This window comes from Natrix helvetica (genome assembly GCF_964273705.1).
Source record: "Natrix helvetica genome assembly, chromosome: 10".
In the NCBI taxonomy this organism is placed as follows: domain Eukaryota; kingdom Metazoa; phylum Chordata; class Lepidosauria; order Squamata; family Natricidae; genus Natrix; species Natrix helvetica.
Genome location: NC_138561.1, coordinates 19,565,043 through 19,587,246, shown reverse-complemented (window position 1 = coordinate 19,587,246; position 22,204 = coordinate 19,565,043). Strand labels below are relative to the sequence as shown.

Below are 22,204 nucleotides of genomic sequence, written 5' to 3'. Positions count from 1 at the left end.
ACCCAGAAATTGCAGAGCTCAAATCAACATTTGGATTACCATCCAAGACCAGATGATAAATGTTTAAACAACCCAGTGCAATTTCAGAAATGGGAATATAATAAAAACCCAGAAGCTATTGTACAGGTGATTTCGGATTGCTTGCCTTTTAGGGGGGAAAGATACTAATACCATTGGTCTGAACAGACAGGCAGTCAATTAATGGTTGAATGAGTTGCAAGTGTAATTCCTTGTAGCATCTTCACCTCTGGGAGATATTGTTGCGGTCAGAACAGAGATGTTCTAAAGTTTCGATTGAATCAGAGGGACAGAGCTAACTTCTGTGTGAAAATGAGGTCTCCTTAGTCTACCATCCAGGATTGCAGATGGAATCTGCATTAGAAGTCCAATAAATAAATAAATAAAGAATTGTGAAGGCCAAGCAACTTTCGGGATAGGATAACCAGTTTCAGTATTGTATGGATTGCTGTTTCCTCCTTCTAAAAATGTATTAGTATAGCCATGGGGACTATATTAATATACGTGGTGGCTCAGTGGCTAAAACGCTCAGCTTGTCGATCAGAAGGTTGGCAGTTCAGCAGTTCGAATCGCTAGCGCCATGTAGAGTGAGTTCCCATTACTTGTCCCAGCTCCTGCCAACCTAGCAGTTCGAAAGCACGTAAAAAATGCAAGTAGAAAAATAGGAATCATCATTGGTGGGAAGGTAACAGCATTCCATGCACCTTTGCCATTGAGTCATGCCAGCCACATGGCCACGGAGACGTCTTCGGACAACGTTGGCTCTTCGGCTTAGAAACAGAGATGAGCACCACCCCCTAGAGTCAGGAACAACTAGTACATATGTGCAAGGGGAATCTTTACCTTTACCTTATAGCCATGGGGCAGCTGTAAATTCTGGCAGCTGGAGTTCTCCTACGACATTCAGGTTGGACAAAGCTCTTAAGATACCTCATGCACCTTAATATTCTTTACTAATTGTAACTGATGTTATAATCCATAAAAGATGAAATCTAACCTCTTAATATTCTGGGGTTAGTATAGCTGTTTGATCTCATCTTTTATGGATTGTAACATATTGACAATATTGTGGATCTTCTGGATTAGAATGTCTACTGTTGGGAAGCATCCACAGAAGAAAACTATGGCTTTCAGACCTTCTCTGGGAACTTTCCAGAAAGATCTAGATGTCCACTGTGATTTTTTTTAAGTTGGTGATATGGAAGTTTAAATAATTTGGTGACCTGTTCTCTGGTCTTTGACTATAATAAACTTGATTTGATTTGATTTGGTGACCCCTGAACTCAATAATGTTCAAGGGAGTTGTTCACATGTTCGATTGTGAGTTTACAGAAATATTATTTATCATGTCTAAATAAATGGCATGGAAGAGATGTCCAACTTTGGCCATTTGAAGACATGTGGACTTCAACTCCCAGAATTCCCCAGACAGCACAGCTGGCCTGATAAAATACATTGTTTGAAAATTCAATTACAAGGCAATTTGACTGAGACTCTGAATCAAATCAAATTTTCAGATTAAATCCATATATGCATTTGCATGCTCCCAATTAAATCCTTTTTAAAATCAATTTGGAGGTTTCCACGTGTGTACCAAGCAACTTTTACAGGATTGATCTAGAACTCCAAATTCAGTTGACTCACTTCAATGATTCAGTGTAAATTTCCCAGCTGAATTGGAGTAGGGTTTCAACTTCCCTTTAATTGCTAGACATGATTGATTTCCAAACCAACCACATAATTCAGCGTCAGATTTTCCATGATTGGCACACTGCGTTCAGGCTATATGTGAGTATGCATTTCCTTTAAATAGCTCAAGAGCCCTAATAGAAAGGAATACATATACTTTTCAGATGTGGCAGAAAATATATATTCAAAAATAGAATGGACATTTTTGAATGACCATAATTTGGACATAAGAAGCAGCTGCTATCGTGAAGTAATGTAGTTTGCAGCAAAAAACAACAACAACAAAGAGATCAGACTGTTCCCCGCAAAAAATATAAATTATAACCTTGTAGAATTTAGCTTTTCTACTTTGGACAGGTTAACTATAGAGATGTAAACTTTTATTTTGGTAACATGAAAGAGTTTCATCACTAGCTTTCCTAGAGAGGAAATAAATAATACCTAAGAATATAGCCTATAATTTCAACGCAACTGCTGATGGTTATGTACCTGGGTTTAAAAATCACCTTCTTTGAATATTCTGTGTTCCTCTAAATAGTAGTTAGTACACAGTGGTCAAGTGTAAACATTTGAAGTAACGTTCTTCAAGAAAAGAATATTTCAGAAATTCCCCCTTCCAAATTGCTACTCAGTTTTTGGATTGTGGTTGGTTGGTAGGTTTGCTTTTAATGCAATAATACAATAGCAGAGTTGGAAGGGACCTTGGAGGTCTTCTAGTCTAACCCCCTACCTAGGCAGGAAACCCTATACCATTTCAGACAAATGGCTATCCAACATCTTCTTAAAGACTTTCAGTGTTGGGGCATTCACAACTTCTGGAGGCAAGCTGTTCCACTGATTAATTGTTCTCACTGTCAGGAAGTTTCTCCTCAGTTCTAAGTTGCTTCTCTCCTTGATTAGTTTCCACCCATTGCTTCTTGTTCTACCCTCAGATGCTTTGGAGAATAGTTTGACTCCCTCTTCTTTGTGGCAACCCCTGAGATATTGGAAGACTGCTATCATGTCTCCCCTAGTCCTTCTTTTCATTAAACTAGACATACCCAGTTCCTGCAACTGTTCTTCATATGTTTTAATCTCCAGTCCCCTAATGATCTTTGTTGCTCTTCTCTGCACTCTTTCTAGAGTCTCCACATCTTTTCTACATCATGGCGACTAAAACTGAATGCAGTATTCCAAGTGTGGCCTTACCAAGGCATTATAAAGTGGTATTAATACTTCATGTGATCTTGATTCTATCCCTCTGTTGATGCAGCCTAGAACTGTGTTGGCTTTTTTGGCAGCTGCTGCACATGGCTGGCTCATATTTAAATGGTTGTCCACTAGGACTCCAAGATCCCTCTCACAGTTACTACTATTGAGGAAAGTACCACCTATACTGTACCCGTGCATTTCGTTTTTCTTGCCTAAATGTAGAACCTTACTCTTTTCACCATTGAATTTCATTTTATTAGATTATTTTCTGATATTTTTGCTTTGTTTTCAGTGCCTTCTTCTTGGAGGAGAAAAAAAGACACAAAAATCTCTAAATCTGATGGCATTGCTTGCATGCTTGCAATTGCAATTTTTCATGTCTGGACCAGAGTTACATTTGTGCATGGAAAAACAAAAGATTTCTTGATTATGATATTGAGCATAGATTCATCAGCAAGAAACTATACCCAACACAAATTTGCTAGACATATCTCCACGTCTCCTAGCTTTTTCAAAATCAGCTGAAGTTGGCCAACACTAATTCAAATGCAACCGCAGTATAATGCCTGAAGGAGAATCCACCCACTGTTTTGATTCTTCCCATATATAAAGTACATTCACCAAATTGGTTGCTGAACAGTTTTAGTAGATATTCATGTGTGTGTATATACACATGCACAAGTGTGGCAGAAAACAAATCAGTTTGTGAATTCTCCTCCAGGCTTAAAAGACCTTTAGACCCGTAATTCCAAATAAGTAGGCCCATACTTCCCATTGAATTAGTGGTATATTTATGTTGGTTAAAATTGTTCTTCATTTTAAATATTGTATTATTTCATTTTTTTTTTTTGCGCTACAAATGAAGTTATGTGCAGTGTTCATAGAAATATGTTCTTGGTTTTTTTTTCAAACTAGCCCGGCCCCCAACAGTCTGCGGGACCATTATCCTTCCTTAATTCACCATTGGAAGCTGGGTGTGTGTGTGTGTTGATTCTCGCCTTCTTCTGCCTGCTTCCAATGTCTCTCAATGCCCATCTTGGGGGTTTTAGTTGCAGTCTTAATTGGTGCAGTTCTCAGTTTGGTTTATTGTGTGGTCAACTGAAACATATGATCAGGAGTTATTTTGAAGGAAATCCTGTTTGTTTTATTCTTTTTTTTAATGGCCTATTTTAGGGAGCCTGAAGCTGCTGTTGTAATGAAGTTAGGCAAGGGGCAAGAAAGTTTGTGCTGTTTTTCTCTTTGGGGGGGAAGGGTCTTAAGTAAATAGATTCCTTGGGTTGAGCAAGTACAGCAAGGACAAAGGCAAAATAGACTGCTAAATTGGCCATGCCCACCCAGTCACATGACCACCTGGCCATGCCCCCCCACCCAGCCCCCCCAACAGTATGAGGGACCATGAATCGCCCCCCTGTTCAAAATGTTTGAGGATCCCTGAGATGGTTCGATGGTTGGAGGGTTGGGTTGGGTGGATGGATACATAGATGATGGATAATAGAAATACCATAAATAGATGATAGATAGATAGATAGATAGATAGATAGATAGATAGATAGATAGATAGATAGATAGATAGATAGATAGATAGATAGATAGATAGATAGATAGATAGATAGATGGAAGAGAGAAATACTAGATAACAGAAATACTTGATCAAGCATTAGGGCACATATACAACTTTGAGAGCTTACAACTGAACAGGGACATTCATTCCTCTGCAAATTACATGTTCAGTTGGTCACACAATGTTGCAGCCATTAAGTAATCAGACTGTATGTCTAAAGCAGTCTTGAAATGTTGAGTCACTGGATGAAGAAGGGATGTAGATTTTTTAAAAAGAAAAAAGAAAAATGCTTTAGTTTGCTCAATAACATCTGGCAAAAGCTATTCAATAAAAAGTTTCATAATTTAATAATTTCCTTGTTAAAGGAAATACTTAGCAACTGGGGAGGATTGCTCACTCTAAAGCAAGGAAAGAAAGAAAGAAAGAAAGAAAGAAAGAAAGAAAGAAAGAAAGAAAGAAAGAAAGAAAGAAAGAAAAAAATGTCATGGGACGTTTGAATCTCACTCTGTTTTCTTTTGACCCGTTGTGTTGCTGAAGAAAATCAGTGTCTTTTGAGAAGTTCTTTCTAAGATGAAAGATCCAGGCCCAGAGTTTATGTTAAAAGGTTTTTGCCTCTAATACATTGCCTGACAAGTACCTAATAAATCTTCAAAGCGCTTGTAAGCGGCAAGGAAGTTGTTATCAGGTGAACTGTGTCATGATAAAGGAGGATTAAGGCTCAACCTAACAGAAGGCCAGAATCGGAGATCAAGAAGTCCCAGCTCATTCACGAACTTTGCGGCCTCTGGCTTACTGAAATATGTACCACTCATGTTTTCCTTTGAGATGAATGAGCATCTTCTGAATGAAGACAGAATACACGGCTGCACAGGCCTTTTTTGACATGAGGGCCGCCATTTTGTCCTGCAAATGCAAATAGTTATATTCCCAAGGGATGTTTTACATGATGACAGAGATAATCACGGAAAGCTCTGGTATGAATCAAATCATCAATCTATCTGGCTACATTGTTGTGCGAGACATTCAACCAACGAAGCCCAATTCCCTCGTTTTGGGGCTATGCTGAAGGTGATGCAAAATTTTTAGTTGACAAGATTTGGCAGGTTGTAGTACAGTCAGCCTGTGTAACAATACTTGCCCATAGTGGGGTAAGCATATTCACTAACCCAGATCCTGATAAACAGCAGAAAGACAAATCCTCTACACGTTTAAGCGTAGACTTCAAGGGGGGGATGGACTTAAGTCTTTTCTGGGAGCATAGCAGAGGTGGGTTGCTCCCGGATTGGCCCGGTTTGGCCAAACCGGTAGTGGTGGCGGTGGGAGGCTCTGCCCACACTCCCGGACGCTTCTGTACATGCGCAGAAATGTTGTGTGTGCATGCGAGCACGAGCAAACCAGTAGTAAACCAGTTAGCAACCCAACACTGGAGCATAGGGACTCCAGTCTAATGATATGCTTGATCCAATCCTCAGATTCAGCCTGGTCATCGCCTACTCTTGAAATCATAACTCACCCGCAGCTAGGATAGGCCGTTCTGAGGAAGTTCTCCCCTTCCAGAAGCTCCAGGATTAAGTCTTAAGAGAAGGCCTTTCTTCTGGATATCTTCCAGCCTCTGGAATGTTTGGTCCCAGTATTTAAGAGCAAGCCTGGAATAACAGAGTTGGAAGGGACCTTGGAGGTCTTCTAGTCCAACTCCCTGACTAGACAGGAAACCCTATACCATTTCAGACAAATGTCTATCCAACATCTCCTTAAAGACTTCCAGTGTTGGGGCATTCACAACTTCTGGAGGCAACTTCTGTTCCACTGATTAATTGTTCTAACTGTCAGGAAATTTCTCCTCAGTTCTAAGTTGCTTCTCTCCTTGATTAGTTTTCACCCATTGCTTCTTGTCCTGCCTTCAGCTGCTTTGGAGAATAGCTTGACTCCCTCTTCTTTGTGTCAGCCCCTCAAATATTGGAAGACTGCTATCATGTCTCCCCCTAGCCCTTCTTTTCATTAAACTGGACATACCCAGTTCCTGCAACCATCAAGAAGGTGGTGAAACTGTATATCAAGTGCCATATTAGTGTAACGGTGGGTTTTCATGTTAGCTTAGATGTTAATGATGGTCTGAAGTCTGAATGTTGGATTTAACAGAAAGGCAGGATATAAATTGGATAATGGATCACATGAAGGAGATTTGTCCTTTTGCCTTGCTGATAAACTGGAAGGGTGACTTTTCTGATATTCTCCAGCTCACAGGGAGGAACGCAAACAGCTTAGCTCTGCACAAATAGCAGAGACTTAGTGCATGTTCCAAGGGAGATAATAGTAAAGTATTTTGCCTTTGGGCTAGAAGTGAGTTATGGCGTGGGGGGGGGGGTTGAGGAAAAGTAGGGGAGGGAGAAAGGGGGAGAGAAGTTTGCAAAACGCTATAGAAATATTTTCTTCAAAGGTCTTTTTAGCCCCCAGGAGTCTGCGACGTTCAACTAGGCCTTGTTTCGGCAACATAATATCAATTTATGAATAGCTAGAGGGCAGATCGCAAATGTACTCGTTTAGCCGGGGAAGAAAATGCTTAATAGCCATTGAAACCACAAACAGCTTGACAACTGTTTGATCAAGCAAGATGTCACCTCGAGAGATTAAATGATGCAATTTGTCTTTAAAACGGGCTAGAGATTGTCCCAGAACAACGTGCCTAGTTTCGTTGTTGAGTTGAGAATTTAGGAGGAGAAGAAATATTCCCAAGAAGAGCTTCGTGGATTCCTTTCTTGACTGTATATCCTAAGCCTGTTTGTTGTTTTGTTAACAGAGAGAGACTGTGTGAATTCCTGTATTGGTTATCTTACAGCCGGAACTTTTGCGCCCACACAGATAGCTTGTAAGTCATATCTACCTTTTATCTGAAGTAAAGCATGGCAACTTCCTCAATTCCCAATCCTAATTATTTGGCCAGTGGGGGGGGGGGATTCAGCTTCTGCTCCTGCCAGTTATCTGCTAAATTAGACATGAAATACACAATGCCCAATGCTCATTGTTGATTTAGCAATCTGGAGCAAGACCCTCCATTATTGTAGACTTTTGTGTTGTTGTTTTTTTAAATAGTTTTTATTGAATTTTTATTCAACTTTAACACCATATTTCCAGTCTTAACAGAGTTTCAATATTACTATCACTTCATATTTACATCAACTCTACTTCAATTTTCTTTATACATCATTATTCTATGTACTGTATAATTATTCATATATGTACATAGTTTCGACGTATCCATATTTACAAATATATTCAATATCTTCCCCTTTTAATATACCTCACCAGTAGTCTTTATGAATGATCTTTACATCTATTTTCTAGCCAATTATACCATAAATTCCAAATCATGCAATAATCTGTTTCTTATCTTTCATTTAATTCCATAGTTAGCCTGTCCATCTCAGCACAATCAAGCACCTTTTTTATTACTGTTACATCAGAAGGTATCCTATCTTGTTTCCAGTTTTGAGCAAATGTAATTCTGCCCGCGGTTATTATGTGGATATATTGGATTTTTTTTTTACCTTAGGTCATCTCTTATTATACCTAATAGGAATAGTTCCAGCCTCAATTCATTTTTTTGCTTCATAGTTTTTTCTATCTTTTGTATTGTTTTTACTTGTACTAGGAGTGTCTGTGAGAGAATCCAAAAAGTCAGGATGAAGGATCACAACCTGTGATTCAAACCCCATCCATTTCTTTTTTTAAAAAAAAATATTTTTATTGAACAGTTTTCTTCCAGGTTTATAACACCATTGTCATGTTTGCAACATTTCCACATCAGTATATCTCCATTATACCATTTCCCCCTTTACATGTATAGATATATTTCTTTTATACATATTAATCTACTAATGTATGAATTTATATACAATGCATCTTACATTTTATATCATATCTATTCATGCGGCTTTGCAATTATTTTCTAATTCCTTAATCTTTCTTCCTGTGATGCTTCCCTAATCTTTACATCTTTCCTCTAACCATTTATACCATATATTCCATACCAAGTAATATTCGGATTCTCTTTTGTCTTTTATTTCTTTTGTAAGTCTGTTCATAACACTTTCCTTATCACATTTTCCTCTGATGGTATATTTTTATTCTTCCAATTTTGTGTGTAGATTATTCTAGCTGTAGTTATGATGTGTAATATTAAATATTGAATTTTTTTCTCATAATTCCCTGTAATTATCCTGAATAAAAATTGTTTAATTCTATTGGTTGTTCAATTATCTCCTCAAGCCATTTTTTTAATTCTTATCCATTTTTTTTTTTTTTGAAACCCTATCCATTTCTAATGTCTGTTGGTACACATTAAAAAATGTCTTTTAATCTCCTGGCAATTTTCTCAGAGCTGATTTTGTTCAAATTGGAGTAAGGGCTACCTTATTTGACTTTGATATTGTCATGACCAAAGCCAATCAGTCAATTCCAGGATGAATAATTACGGTATTCTCAATTTCGAACTTCTTGGTTCTTCCTTATCACAAGCAGATTCCTTGTCTCCTGCAGATCAAGAGAAAGAGGACATCTTCCCAAATAGAAAATGAGAGTTTTGATTCCCTGCCAAGCAATTTGTTCTGCCTTTAATCAAGATGTCATCTTTTATCTTCGAATGTCACTATTTGTTATTATTGTTGTTTTAATCCTGTATCAAAACTTTGAACTCTGGGGTGAATAAACCCTATCAATCATTGAAACGTTCAAAAAGACTTCAAAGACTTGCAAATGAGGGAGAATCATTTATATTAAATATTATAGATGGAGCCTGAAAGAGGAAAAGTCATCTGAGTGACATAGTTAATAAGCTTGAAAAACGGCAAAGCAATTAGCGGTAAAGAAATATGTGGATTGAGCATTTTGAATTCTATAAACCCAATGCTAAAATCATACATTATTGTTGCTGTTGTTTCTAGCCAGTCAGCCAGATGTTTAGCCTGGATTGGACATATTGAGTCTTTCCAAAGGATCTGGAATAGACAGGTGTTGTTTATTGGTGATAAAAAGTATCATTGTATGATGTAGACCCTTCCAAGTCAAGCTGCATTTTGCAACTGACCGATGGGGACTTTATCAATGCCAATGGGGTTCAAGAGTTGCTCCAGATGTTTTAGTGGTGTTATTATCATGGTTGGTCACAGAGTCAGCCATGTTTTTAGATTGGATTGGTCAGTTTAGTCCAACCATCAATTCTTTCCCAAGGACTTGAAATAGGCAGGTGTTGTGGATGATGTTAAAGGTGTAATTGTCACACAAGGTTAACACTTTCTCACACTCTTCTACTGTTTTGTGACTCTTCTCACAACAGGAGAAAAAGAATACCATGAGCCAGGTTCTTCTTTTTTGTCCATCAAAGTACACATTCTTTTAAAACAAAAATTAAGGTATGAAACAATATTGAAGCAACCATCAAAAAAAAAAGGTGCTGAAATTCATATCCAAATCAAACAGGTTTATTTTTATTTTATGTATTTATTGAATGTATTTACCACCCAACTCCAATTGACCTAGATGGTCCCCATTCATATGTGAAAGGCCTGTGAAATGAGCAAACCTTTATTTTATTTTTTTTCAGGCAAAATACACACGTTTCATCTTCCCACCTAACCCCAGCCTCCTCCACCCATGCAACACCAGTCCGCCATACCATTACTCCTCACCTTTGAACTTTGAAAGACTTAAACGGGGTGTCATAATTTAGCAAATCACTTCCTCAAAAGAAGGTCAGAGATTTTTACCATTCGATCAATAAGAAGCAACTTACAAATCATGGGTATTGATCATTGTAATGTTTCAGGGGGATGTAAGACAGTCACTAAAACTACATGCACTTAGTCTTAATTGCCCACATTAAAGCAATTATACCCCAAAACTGTCATTGTCTAAGGTTGCAGGAACCATCTTTATAACAGCGGGTGTAAAAAAAAAATCATAAGGCCTTTAAAATATTGCCGGGATTATGGAAATAGAGCAGGGGGCTCTTTTCCATAAAAAGGAAGAATGTTGAGGGTGTAATAATCCCAGGAGGGAAGGAAGAACAGAGCAGTCAGACACACAAATGCACACTTTGAAATAAATCTTCCTTCCTTCCCATCAGAAAAAAAAATAGATTACCAGTTCCACAGTATTCAGAACAGGTTTCTAACCAGAAATTCTTTTTACAGATTGCAAAAAATGCTAATTCTCTCATTTCATTGATGTTCCTTTTATTCTTCAGCGTCTCAATCAGCAGTCACTTCTCCCCAATCTGCGTGCTCAAACACTGAAATTCACAGGAACATGCGCTAAATATCAATTAATTCGACTCTGATCATCCCTTAGATACTAATTTTCCCCCCAGATTTAAAGAGAATATCCCACATTGCTTGGGGTCCCTCTATAATTTTTGTTTTGACCGAGGTGTTCAAGATCAATATTTGCTTATGAGTTTTCAGTATAGATAGGAACTCATTTTATTCAATAAAAAGATCTCTTTCTTTGTTGCTTATTGTTGCAAATATTGTTTGGCAAGCAATAGGAGGTATTTCCTGCAGGATTGGAAGATTGTTTCCCCCCTTCTCATTTATTTCTGTATAGAATTAAATAGGCCATCTTGACCAGGGCTCAAGATTCCTGCCGGCATTCCTGCCGGTTCGGTGTGTGCACAATTTTGTGCGTGCACGCTTGCTTTCTCGTGCTGGTGCCTGACATGCGCCGTTGCTTATAAATAGGTCTGTGCATGCACAGAACATTTGAAAAGGTAAAAAGAGAAGATGTTACGGCAACCAGGGAACTGGTTCAGGGGCGTGGCGAGCATGCCATCCCTACAGGTTCAGAGACCCAGTCGTCATTTCTAGTGTGAACCCACCTTTGATCTTGATCACAGTTTCATCATGTTTACTTGTGGTAACAAACTACTTACTACAACAGTTAAAATCTTCTTTTCAGAGCACTGATGTTATTTCCGATGTAAGTCTCTCCATTGAATCTTTCTCGGGTAGATCTCAGAAACTTTAAGATGTTGGGGTACAGATTATAAGATCCAAGCATCCCCATACTCTTAACTTCATTGAGTGACTTGCACACACTGGATGGTCTACTCCAGCAAACTACTCTGTCGAGAGTTTGTTGCAGCAATCACATCCAAAAAGCACACACAGGTAACTGATTCAGCAGGATTCATTAACTTCTCTTTATATACATATAACACATCAAATAAATATACAATACCAAAAGCAAGTTTTTCAACGTGGTAGAGAGGAGAGGTTGGTTTTCAGTTTCAGTTCAGAGCTCAGGCTAGTTTTGAGCTTGGCACAGACTCAGAGCTATAGTATTAAGCCAAGCCATGCCCAGGCTACCAGCTTTCTCCAGGAAATACTGTTTCAGTTTCCAAACAGCCCACATTGGCTGACCCTGTTGCCATATCTCTTCCAGTCTATGAATATTCATACTCTTACACTCTTGAGAATGCTTGGCAATTGGTTCATATTTATGACAGTCGCACTGTCCCCGGGTCACATGATCACCTTTGGGGAACTTTTGACAAGCCAAGTCATTGGGGGGGAGCAGGATTCACTTAACGACTATGTTACTAGCTGCAATGTTTCACTTAATGACTGTGGTGAGAAAGGTCATGAAACTGAGCAAAACCCTCTTGTCTCACTTAGTGATAGAAATGTTGAGCTTGGTTGTAGGTGGTAAATTGAGGGCTACCTATATTTCTTTGTCTCGTTTCTCACTTAGCAGCCAACAAGATGGATGTCTGTCTCTCACAGTCCCGCTGATATGGCTTTGTTCCAGCTCAGGTGTTCTTCAGGTGAGACAGGTGTGAGCAGTGGAGACCCCACAATAGGAAAAAGAAAAGGAGATTTAGTCTTGGCTCTTCCTCGAGGCTCCTGGAGTTGACGCCCAATAGAGAAAAGATCTACTATCCCCCTTTGATGAGTAATGGGCCAATAAATGCATTAATCATCATTTTATGCCTCATCAAACCCTTCCCAAGTTCTTCCATGGGAGTTATACAAATTAGCCCCATGAAAAGGCAGCCGCTTCAGTTTCGCTAGGTAAGTGTTTTCTGATTGCCTTCCTCAACAATGGTGCCTTTGACAAGCTCATAAATCAGGCTTTTTCGGGGGAAACCCGGGTGCAGCTTGGCAGGAACAAAGATTTCATAGGGTCTTTGCGGCCCCGATTTGGTCAAGGAAGGGTCTTCACTCCATCAGGGTTCCTCCCCTCCCCAATCATACTGAAGATGATGATCTGAGGAGCAGAGATTGCCCAGCAAAAACCTTTCTTTGTGGGAAGAAGGTTTTCAAAGGAGGGAAGTTAAGAGGGTGTGTGTTTGTTTCTGTGTGTCTATTTGTCGGGGTGTGTGTGTTGATGGACCTCACGAGGAAAAAGAGAAAGAGGTCTCTGGGGTTAGAGGCACCCCATGAGGTTCAAACGTGCCAGAGTAGGGAGGAAGGAGTGTGTAAGTGTCTACAGTTGGCCCTTGACTCTCGCAAGAGTTCCATTGAGTGGATTGCTCGAAGTTACAACATAACTGCGGAAAATGGTTGTCACTTTTTCACTGCCACTGTAACTTCAAACAGTCACTAAACGAACTGTTGCAAATTGAGGACTACCTGTAATAAAATTGGAAGGGACCTTGTAGATCTTCTAGTCCACCCCCCTACTCAAGCAGGAGACCCTATACCCTTTGAGACAAATGGCTGTTCAATCTTCTTTTTAAAAAAAACCAACAATAGGGAGGGAAGGAGGAAGGAAGGAAAGAAGGAAAACAGGGAAGGAGAGAGAAGGGAAAGAGGGAGGAAGGAAAGAAGGAAAACAGGGAGAGAGGGAGGAAGGAAAGAAGGAAAATGGAGGGAGGGAGGAAGGAATAGCAGAATTGCAGAATAACAGAGTTGGAAGAGACTTTGGAAGTCTTCTGGTCCACCCACCTGCTCAAGCAGGAGACGCTACATCATTTCAGACAAATGGCTACCCAATCTCTTCTTTAAAACCTCCAGGGAGGGAGGGAGACAAAGAGAAGAAGGGGGACACAGAGAGAGAGAGACAGAGAGGGAGGGAGGGAGGGAGAGACAGAGAGAGAGAGTCCTCCCCCCCCCCCCAGCAGCTCAACCAATCATTCTTGGCCGCTGCTGGGTTGTGAAATATACCCTCGGTTAGGCGTGTGGACAGGTATGGGGCACTTACATAAATCTAGAGGCTGCTATTGTCAGAAGTAACAGATTACCGGGCAAAGTCGTAATAGAGACTGTATTTAATCTGCGACCAACTGATTGCTGCCCTGTTGGGGCTATTTAGAACTGTACTTTTTTTTTGTTGTTGGCTGCTTTCCAGGGGGGGGGGGGCTCCGGGGAGATGCCATTCTTATCTGTCTCCCCAAAATTGCTGCCTTTTTAACAGGGATCGTTCCCTTTTCCTCCTCTTTGACGGAGGGGGAGGTGGAAGAAGGAGGGGAGGACGGAGAAACTTCGCCGTAAATCACGGCTCTTAATCAGCTGCCACCAGCCCAACGCGCGGGCTTCGGCATTCAGCCGGCAAAATTGGCCGAGGGGCTGGGAGGGGAGCGACGGGGGGGAGGGCGTAGGGAGGAGGAGAAAGGGCAGGCTGAGCACCCTACATGGCGTTTTGTACCAATCACCATCTGTTCTGGGTTTCCAGCGCCGGGGATGTAGAGCACCAGAAGAGCAAGAAGTTGGGGAGATGAGAATTAATTAGACAGTGGGGGGAGGGGAGGAAGGGAGGTTGAGCAGGGAAGCCCAGTAAAACGCCCCATCTCCTCCGGAGTCGCTGCGTTAACTAGACGGCCCCTGGCCAAAGAGAGCGGGGTGGGGGTGGGGATGAGAAGGGCTGGAGAGACTTGGCCGGCGGGAAGGGACATTTTTCAGGAGCTGCGGGGGGGGGGTGTTCCTGCCCTGGGAAACATCTTTTTAAAGGGATGGGGGAAGAGGATAGTGAGAATTAGGGTGCAAATCCCAAAGCTGTCCTGGAAGGAATGGGAGTGGAACCCTTAAGAAGAGCCAGCCGGTCGGTGGGAGCAGTGGTGAAATTCATTTTTTTTTACTACCGGTTCTGTGGGCGTCGCTTGGTGTGGGTGTGGCAGGGGAAGGATACTGCAAAACCTCCATTCCCACCCTACTCTGGGGCCAGCCAGAGGTGGCATTTGCCGGTTCTCCAAACTACTCAAAATTTCCGCTACCTGTTCTCCAGAACCTGTCAGAATCTGCTGGATTTCACCCCTGGATGGGGGGTTTACTCGTGAACCCCAAGTTTTACTTCTTGGTAATCACGGAGCCTGCCTCCCCGGAAGGTGTACAGGAGCTGGAATTCCGCCTTTCCAGAGGAGAGTTGGGTCCCGCATAAGTAGGGGAGAATTCCAACCAGCCTTTAGATGAATAAGAGAGAAAAATATATTTCTGGTGTCCGCAGGTGGGGGGCAGAGGGTGGGCTCGGCATTTCGGAGGCGCAATTTAGAGGTATTCTTCTGTAATGCCTCCTATTTTCTATTGCCTTGGATGGAGCTTCCTCTCGAAGTCAGGTTCAAGCCGCGCGGCCTCTTCGGTTAGGGGGCGTTTTCTGTTTTATCTCCTTTACTGAGAAAAAGTGGGCCTTTATATGTGCATTGATCCAGGCGAGAAAGTGGATTGAGGGAAGGAAGGAAGGAGAGAGAGAGGGAGGATAGGGAGGGAGGAGGAGAGAGAGAGATCCCCTCATTCCCAGCGCCTGGTCAATGCTATAATTCCAAGATATTTGGAAATCCCTGGGTTGGGAAATACTTTTTTCCCTATCTTTCCTCACTTTCTTACTCCGCCGCCGTTTTCTTCCACCCCTCGCCCCCACCGCCTCTTTTCTCCAGGGAAGGAGCAAGAAAGAGTGAAAGTGAAGGAGTCGGACCTCAAAGGGCGCCCCAAAGTGATTTCCAATGAGGCGAAGGGTTCTCCCGGCGGCGGGCGGAGAAATCGGGCGCTGAGCGCTCCTTCTACCGTCGCCATTCGCCCCCTGGAAACTCAGCGCTGGAGACAAGCCTGAACACTAAACTAATAATAACCGATGAGTAAGTGGATAGATGAGTAAGTGGAATGGGGGGAGGAGCGGAGTCTCTGTTACACTGGGGGGGGGGGGGCGGTTGGCTGCGTCGAAGCCACAACTCCCAAAGTTATTACTTTTGTTATCGTGCGTCAATAATGACTTTCACAAATGTGTAATGCGATTTTCGCCTTTATCTCACCCATTTTTCCCATTTCTCGCCCTGCTTTTTCTTACTCTGGCCGATCCATCGGTTGAGTGATTGATTAAATGCCTATGCCGCCCCTTCTCGCACAGACGACTCCAGTCGAGGCGGTTTACAGCCATCAGTAAATATCATGATAAATAATAGTTGAGGACTTATTCCGTTCAAAGCCACATCCAAGTTGCAACTTCTGCCGATTGGGGGGCGGGAGAGAGGGAGTCACCAGATATTGCTGGACTACAAAGCCCATCCCTCCGCCCACTCTCCACCAAAGGGACGAGGAGAATATCAGTTCAATAATATAGACTGGGCCCCAAAAGTGACAAAATTGCCATTGGAACAAAAGGACTAAATTCACTTCAGTTTAGCCGATTCTTATGGTGTCTTCTCCAGCACCATCGTTCAAAGGCCTCCATTCTTTGGCGTTCAGCCTTCCTTATGGTCCAACTTTCACAGCCATCCATTGCAACTGGGAAAACCACAGCCTTGACTATACACACTTTTGTTGGCAGGGAGATGTCTCTGCTTTTTAGGATGCTGTCTAGATTTGCCATAGCTTTCCTCTCCAGGAGCAAGAGTCTTAATTTCTTGGCTGCAGTCCCCACCTGCGGTGATCTTGGAGCCCAGGAAAATAAAATCTGTCACTACCTCTATCTATTGATGCTAGCAAAGAAGAATAACTCTTTGCTGGAGTCTATACCGGACTCCATATATATATACTGCTAGTCCTAACAAACCCCGGCTTTCTGTTCTGGAGATGTTTCGACGCCCTGCTGCATCGGAACGACTGCAGCGCTACGCGGCCTTACTGGGAAATAAATCAGGGCGAAGAAGCGCAGTCGGGACAACAGAAGCGTTCAGTTTCCGAAAATAATCTGTGAATACGGGTTTTTATTTTTCCCCTTCTGGATGGAGAGGGGAAGACTGCGTTCTTTTAAAGCCCGTTTCTCCCGAGAGTTCTTCGCCGTCCGGAGCTCTTTGCTCACCCGCGCAGATTTAAGAATTTTGAAGCGGCTTTAAACTTTATTTTCGGGCAAGCGGGAAGAAGCAAAGGCAGAGGTTGATAAATAAATCATAGAAAGCCCCCCACCGCTCACCCAAAGCAGGAGAGGGGATGTGAGGCTGTGCTTCTCGTGGATCTTCGGCGTCTTTCCTGCTAAAGAAATCGTATGGGTTTCTCCAAGAACAAGAAGCAATGGGTGGAAACTAATCAAGGAGAGGCAACCTAGAACTAAGGAGAAATCTCCTGACAGTGAGAACAATCAATCAGTGGAGCAACTTGCCTCCAGAAGTTCTGAATGCTCCAACACTGGACGTTTTTAAGAAGAAGTTGGCTAATCATTTGTCTGAAGTGGTGTAGGGTTTCCTGCCTAAGCAGGGGGTTAGACTAGAAGACCTCCAAGGTCCCTTCCAACTCTGTTATTCTGTACCTATATATTTCTATATCTACCCATCTGGGTTATCCTTGGGTTAGGTATGCTTGACAGTCGAAGGCTGGATTGCTTCTGCCAAGGGAACTGGACACCTACCCCCCCTCTCCCTTTCTCCCCCCCCCCTCTCTCTCTCCCCTTTCCCTTTTCTTTCTCTCCCTTTCCCTCTCCTCCTTTCTCTCTCTCTCTTTTCCTTTTTCTCTCTCCCCCTTTCACTCTCTCTCCCTTTCTTTCTCTCTCTTGGACTGCAGAAGGCAGGCAGCGCTTTATTAATAGACCAGGTCTGGTTGGAAGGAAAGGTTTCGTCCTGACCACGGGGTCTTCCAGCTCATGGCCATCTCCCCCCATCCCCCTATCCCCCTCCCGGCAGCTGCAAGAGTCATATGTTTCTCTCTCCTGCAGAGCGTGATTTCATGTTTGTTTTAAGGCTTAGTGCCTGGCTGGAGTTATTTAAGGAAAGGCTGGGACTCTAATCTGGGGCTGAAAAGGAGGGCTGGGAGACAAAGGGAGAGGTCAACACACTTCAAACTTGGAAACTCGAAGACGTGTGGATTTCAAGCCCCGGGATTGAAGCCATCCATCCCTACCGTTGGTTGGACCGTCCCGTTCCCCCCACCCCTCCTACGCTGGCTGATAAATTCTGGGAGTTGAAGTCCAACCATCTTCACAGTAGTCCGGTTTGCAGAAGGCCGAGAAGGGTCACAATGCACACATGGGGAAGGAAGGGAGCCCCACTGGGTGGACTGGGTTTCAAGGCAGCCTGTTATTCTGTGAGATAGTAACTCCTCTAGTCCAGCTGGGAAGCTAAGCAGGGATGGACTTAAGTAGTCAACGCCTCTTCGTGGGGGATCAGTCGAAGGTTGTCCACCAGGCTAGGAAGTCAAAAGTATTTTGGATAAAAGCAACAACAAACCTCTGTATGTGTCTCCGTGAAGTAACCTGGTGCTGTCATGCGTGAACGTTCAGGTCCACACCTGAAGGTCCAATGAAGCTGATTTATTGCTTCTATGTACAACACTCTTCTCAACTAGCAATCGGCATCGGCTTGAAGTGAAATAAAAAATTCAAGGGAGGTTGGACTTAGTTTCTTGTGGCTATGGAGGGGTGAAACTCAGTAGGTTCTGACAGGTTCTGGAGAACCAGTAGTGGAGATTTTGAGTAGTTCACAGAACCGGCAAATACCACCCCTGGCTGGACCCAGAGTCGGGTGGGAATGGAGATTTTTCAGTATCCTTTCCCTGGAAGAGGGAGAGAGTGGAGATTTTGTAGTATCCTTCCCCTGGACTGGGGAGAGAGTGGAGATTTTGCAGTATCCTTCCTCTGCCACGCCCACCAAGCCACGCCCACAGAACCAGTAGTAAGGAAATTTGAATTTCACCACTGCGTTCCAGGCTGATCTTTCTTTTAATCCCCCCACCCCCGTTCTGCCACTCCTGTAGGAGATGAGTTGGCAAGGGTGCCTAGAGGATGTGTCAAAATGGCAGCATCGTTATAAGGTCAAAGCTCCACCCCTTTTTAAGGAGCGTGTGTGTACCAAAAAAGATTGGACCTTTGGTTGCATGGATGCGGCCATCTCAACTTTTCCCACTGTCCCTTGGGGAGAGCTCTCTGAGCTTGACCTGAGAGCTTCTGGGAATTCAGTCGGTCATGTGAAGCCATGTATTGGTCCATAATAGCGTATGTACCCAGAAGGTTGGACTGAGTTAATTGTGGTTTAGGCAGACACTGGGAAAGAACACAGTCTACACATCCCTTGATTGAATAGAATGGCAGTATCTCCAAGGAGAGGATGGATGGATTCCCACCAGCTAAGGAGACAACTCTTGAATAGTTGGCTTCATCGCAACTAAGCCATATTGTGGTTGGTTGGTTTTCGCATGCTGTGGGAATCCAGCCTGTATTTGGGCAGAAATAAAAGAAGACTGCCAAATTTGAAGCGGTAGAGAATTCCTGAGTTATTTGGGAAACCACCAAACTTACCAGTCCCAAAAAGTTCTCAAGTGGCCTTTTGATTTAGATAGAGGGGGCTGAAAGAGAGACAGTGAAAGCATCAGACTTTGTTTCCATTCTTTTATTTTATTCATTTAAAACGCTGGAGCATAGGTTGTTTTTTTCAAAAAAAATGATGGAAGGAAGAAAGGAAGGAAGGAGAGAAAGTGTAGGTAGGGCTGAAAGATGAAAATAGGAAGGAAAGAAGGAAGGAAGGAAGGAAGGAAGGAAGGAAGGAAGGAAGGAAGGAAGGAAGGAGAGAAAGTGTAGGTAGGGCCAAAAGATGAAAATAGGAAGGAAGGAAAGAGAGAAAGTGAAGGTAGGGCTAAAAGATGAAAAAATGAAGGAAGGAAGGACCTAAAATTTTAGAACTGTACAATAAATCGTGGAGGGGGAAACAGTCCCAGTCTTAAGCATTCTCGCTTGCATTGAAAGGGGGTTCAAAATTAAAAAGATTGGCGTTGACCGACAGTGTAGTTCTCACCTGGAAATGTGGCAAGCAGGTTCTCCTATAAAGTTGGACGTCTTAGGTTTTTTTTTCCCCCAACAGGAAACAATTGTCCCCACACCAGCCCCAGATGAGTCTCACTGTCCGGATTTTCGTTGCATTCCTCTCTCCCCCCCCCCCCTTCCTTCCAGTTGTGATCTCCTTGGCATCGCAGTAGTTCCCTGGCTGACTTTCGGTGGCTCAAAGGCGAAGTCTGGTTGGGGCTTGGACAGGAGGCCCCCCAAAAGAAGCCCGGGAATGTAAGTTAGAGATCAGCTTTGAAAACTATCCTGGAGTTTATAGGAAAACACTTACGACAGTCAACAAAGCCAGGTGTGGGAATTACAAGGTCTTTTCAAACTGGGGAAGTACAGGCTGGTTCGGAGGTGCATTATTGTTGGTGAATTTATATCGCTCCTGGTTCCTCTTCTTATGTTTTGCCAAACTTGGTCTCTAATTTCATTTTCCTTCTCCCTGCTCCTCAATTCGGGCAAATCTTTTATTAGGTTTCTATCATTAGTTTTCTTTTATTAGTGTTCTACCAGTGAATCTCTTTCTCTCTCTTCTTTCTTTCCCTCCTTCTTTCTTTCTCTCCTTCTTTCTCTTCTCGTTCTCTCTCTTTCTTTCTGTCTCTTTCTCTCTCTCTCTTTCCGTCTCTCTCTCTCTCTTACTTTCTCCCTCTCTTTCTCTCTTTCCCTAGTTCTCTTTCCCTCATTCTTTCTCTCTCTCTTTCTCTTTCTTCCTCTCTTCCTCTCTCCCTCTCTTTCTTTCTGTCTCTTTCTCTCTCTTTTCTTTCTGTCTCTCTCTTTTTTCTTTCTTTCTCTCTCTCTTTTTTTCTTTCTTTCTGTCTCTCTCTTTTCTTTCTTTCTTTCTCTCTCTCTCTTTCTTCCCTCTCTCTTTCTTTCTCTTTTTCTTTCCTAGGGGAGGCCAGAAAGGCTGAAACATGCCGAGTGCCCTAGAGACAAGGGGAAGGACCTCTCTAGGGACTAAACACTCCGAAAGGAAACAGATGGGCTGAATTTCTAGCACCCAAAATTAATTAAGAGCTCCGAGGATGGGATTTGGCGGCTCAATACAGGCCCGTCTCACTTACTCCCCTCTGCGTCTGCTGGGCTGCTTTCTCCTTCCTTCCTTTCTTCCTTTCATTCATTCATTGTCTGTTTCTTTTCTCTCTTTTTTGCACCGGGGAGAGGGAGGGGGCTGATAGAACAGATTCGGTCTCCCCCCCCCCCCCGCACAATCTTCCCTCTCCTAAGTGTGAATATTCGGCGCTTGGGGAGAAGCGTGTCTAAGCCCCCTCCACTCCAAAGGGTGAATAAATAGCCGCTTTTTTTCTCTGAACCGACCACTTTTCTCCCCGATAGTGTCTTTGTGCCAAGTTTTTCTTTTAAAAAAATAGAGGAAGGAGGCTTGGAGAAAAAGGGTCAATCGGAATCAAAAGGAAGAAGGGCAGCCCAAATGTCCTTGTTGAAAAGAAGGAGGGGGGGAGATAAATGGAGATTTGAGAGTGCGTGTGAAAGTCCTTTCCTTGTCCTGCCAAGTGTTGCGTTCACAAGAGACGAGACACACACACCCTCCCCAGCCCCGTCCCTCTCCGGGAGCCAATAGCGTTTGAGCCACGCTTGTGAAAGTACCTGGGACAGCAGGCAGGAAAGGGGGAAGTTACACTTGTGAATAAACCCCGACTCTTTTGACGCTTCGTCCTGCAAGGTTAACACCTTTTTCCCTCGCCCAGGCTGAACACGGAAGAAGCGATTTCCCTTTTCTTTTCCTGGAAACCATCGCCTCGTTCACACGACGCCCAAGACCCCTTTGAACGCATCTTTTTGGGGAGGGGTGCTTTGCAGATCCGTGCAAAAAACTTCATCCCCATCAAGCTTGGCAATGCGCAGATTTAGCCAGAGAAAACAAACAGAGCCGGTGGGCTGTTGGGTAACTTGGTTAAGCAGGTTGTGTGAAGCTTTGGGAGTGCTAGGTATTCAAACGGGTTCATCTGGCGTGAGAGAGGCAGTCTGGTGTAGTTGTTAAAGCACCAGGTTTTAAAAAAACGGAGAGAGCCGTGTCGTACTCCGCGTGAGTCCGTTGGTTTGAATGCCAGAAATCTCTTGCGTGTTAAAAGAAGGGCGTGTAACTCCTTACAGCAATGGCTCTGCACGTACTGTGTGCATGTAAGTGTCCCCCGGACAGGCAAGGATGTTTAGAAGATCGTGAGTACCAAATTCACTCACCTCCCCAAGCGAGCAGTTCCTTCTGTCGTCCCCAGTGCTAGATGGTCCACTGGCAAACGAACTCAACCATGTGGGAACTCAAGAAAATTGAGTTAACTGAATCCCACATAAGTCACGTTATCAACGAACACCTTTGGGGGGGGGGAGAGACGCTGACCCACTGAATCGCAGGCTGCATTCACACACAACACTCAAATGCGTGTTTTCAATTGGCGTCGGGTGTGAATTAGAAGTAGATGGCCCTTAAATTCCTGGATTTCTCTGAATTAAAAGTCTGTCTTTTAATTTAATATAAAAGAACCCAAATACTTTTTTTCAGAGAAGGGTAGAAAAGTAAATAAGGAAGGAAGGAAGGAAGGAAGGAAGGAAGGA

The 22,204-nt window shown here is 43.0% G+C and overlaps 1 protein-coding gene across 4 annotated transcripts in view; it reads left to right on the top strand.

The window, feature by feature from the left end:
• LOC309397464 (uncharacterized protein) overlaps positions 1-22,204 on the top strand; it is a 169,489-nt gene that overhangs the window by 143,207 nt on the left and 4,078 nt on the right. The window contains exons 4-5 of one of the 4 annotated variants that reach the window (XR_014176263.1): positions 12,209-12,278; positions 19,668-19,864. Coding sequence is in view for 2 of the 4 variants with exons in the window: in XM_081963503.1 (XP_081819629.1) it covers positions 12,206-12,278; positions 19,668-19,864 (270 nt within the window). In the remaining 2 variants the exon portion in view is untranslated. Of the gene's footprint in view, positions 1-12,205; positions 12,279-19,667; positions 19,865-22,204 lie in introns of all 4 variants that reach the window. The other 3 variants (XM_081963503.1, XR_014176262.1, XM_081963504.1) reach the window with 3 other exon arrangements.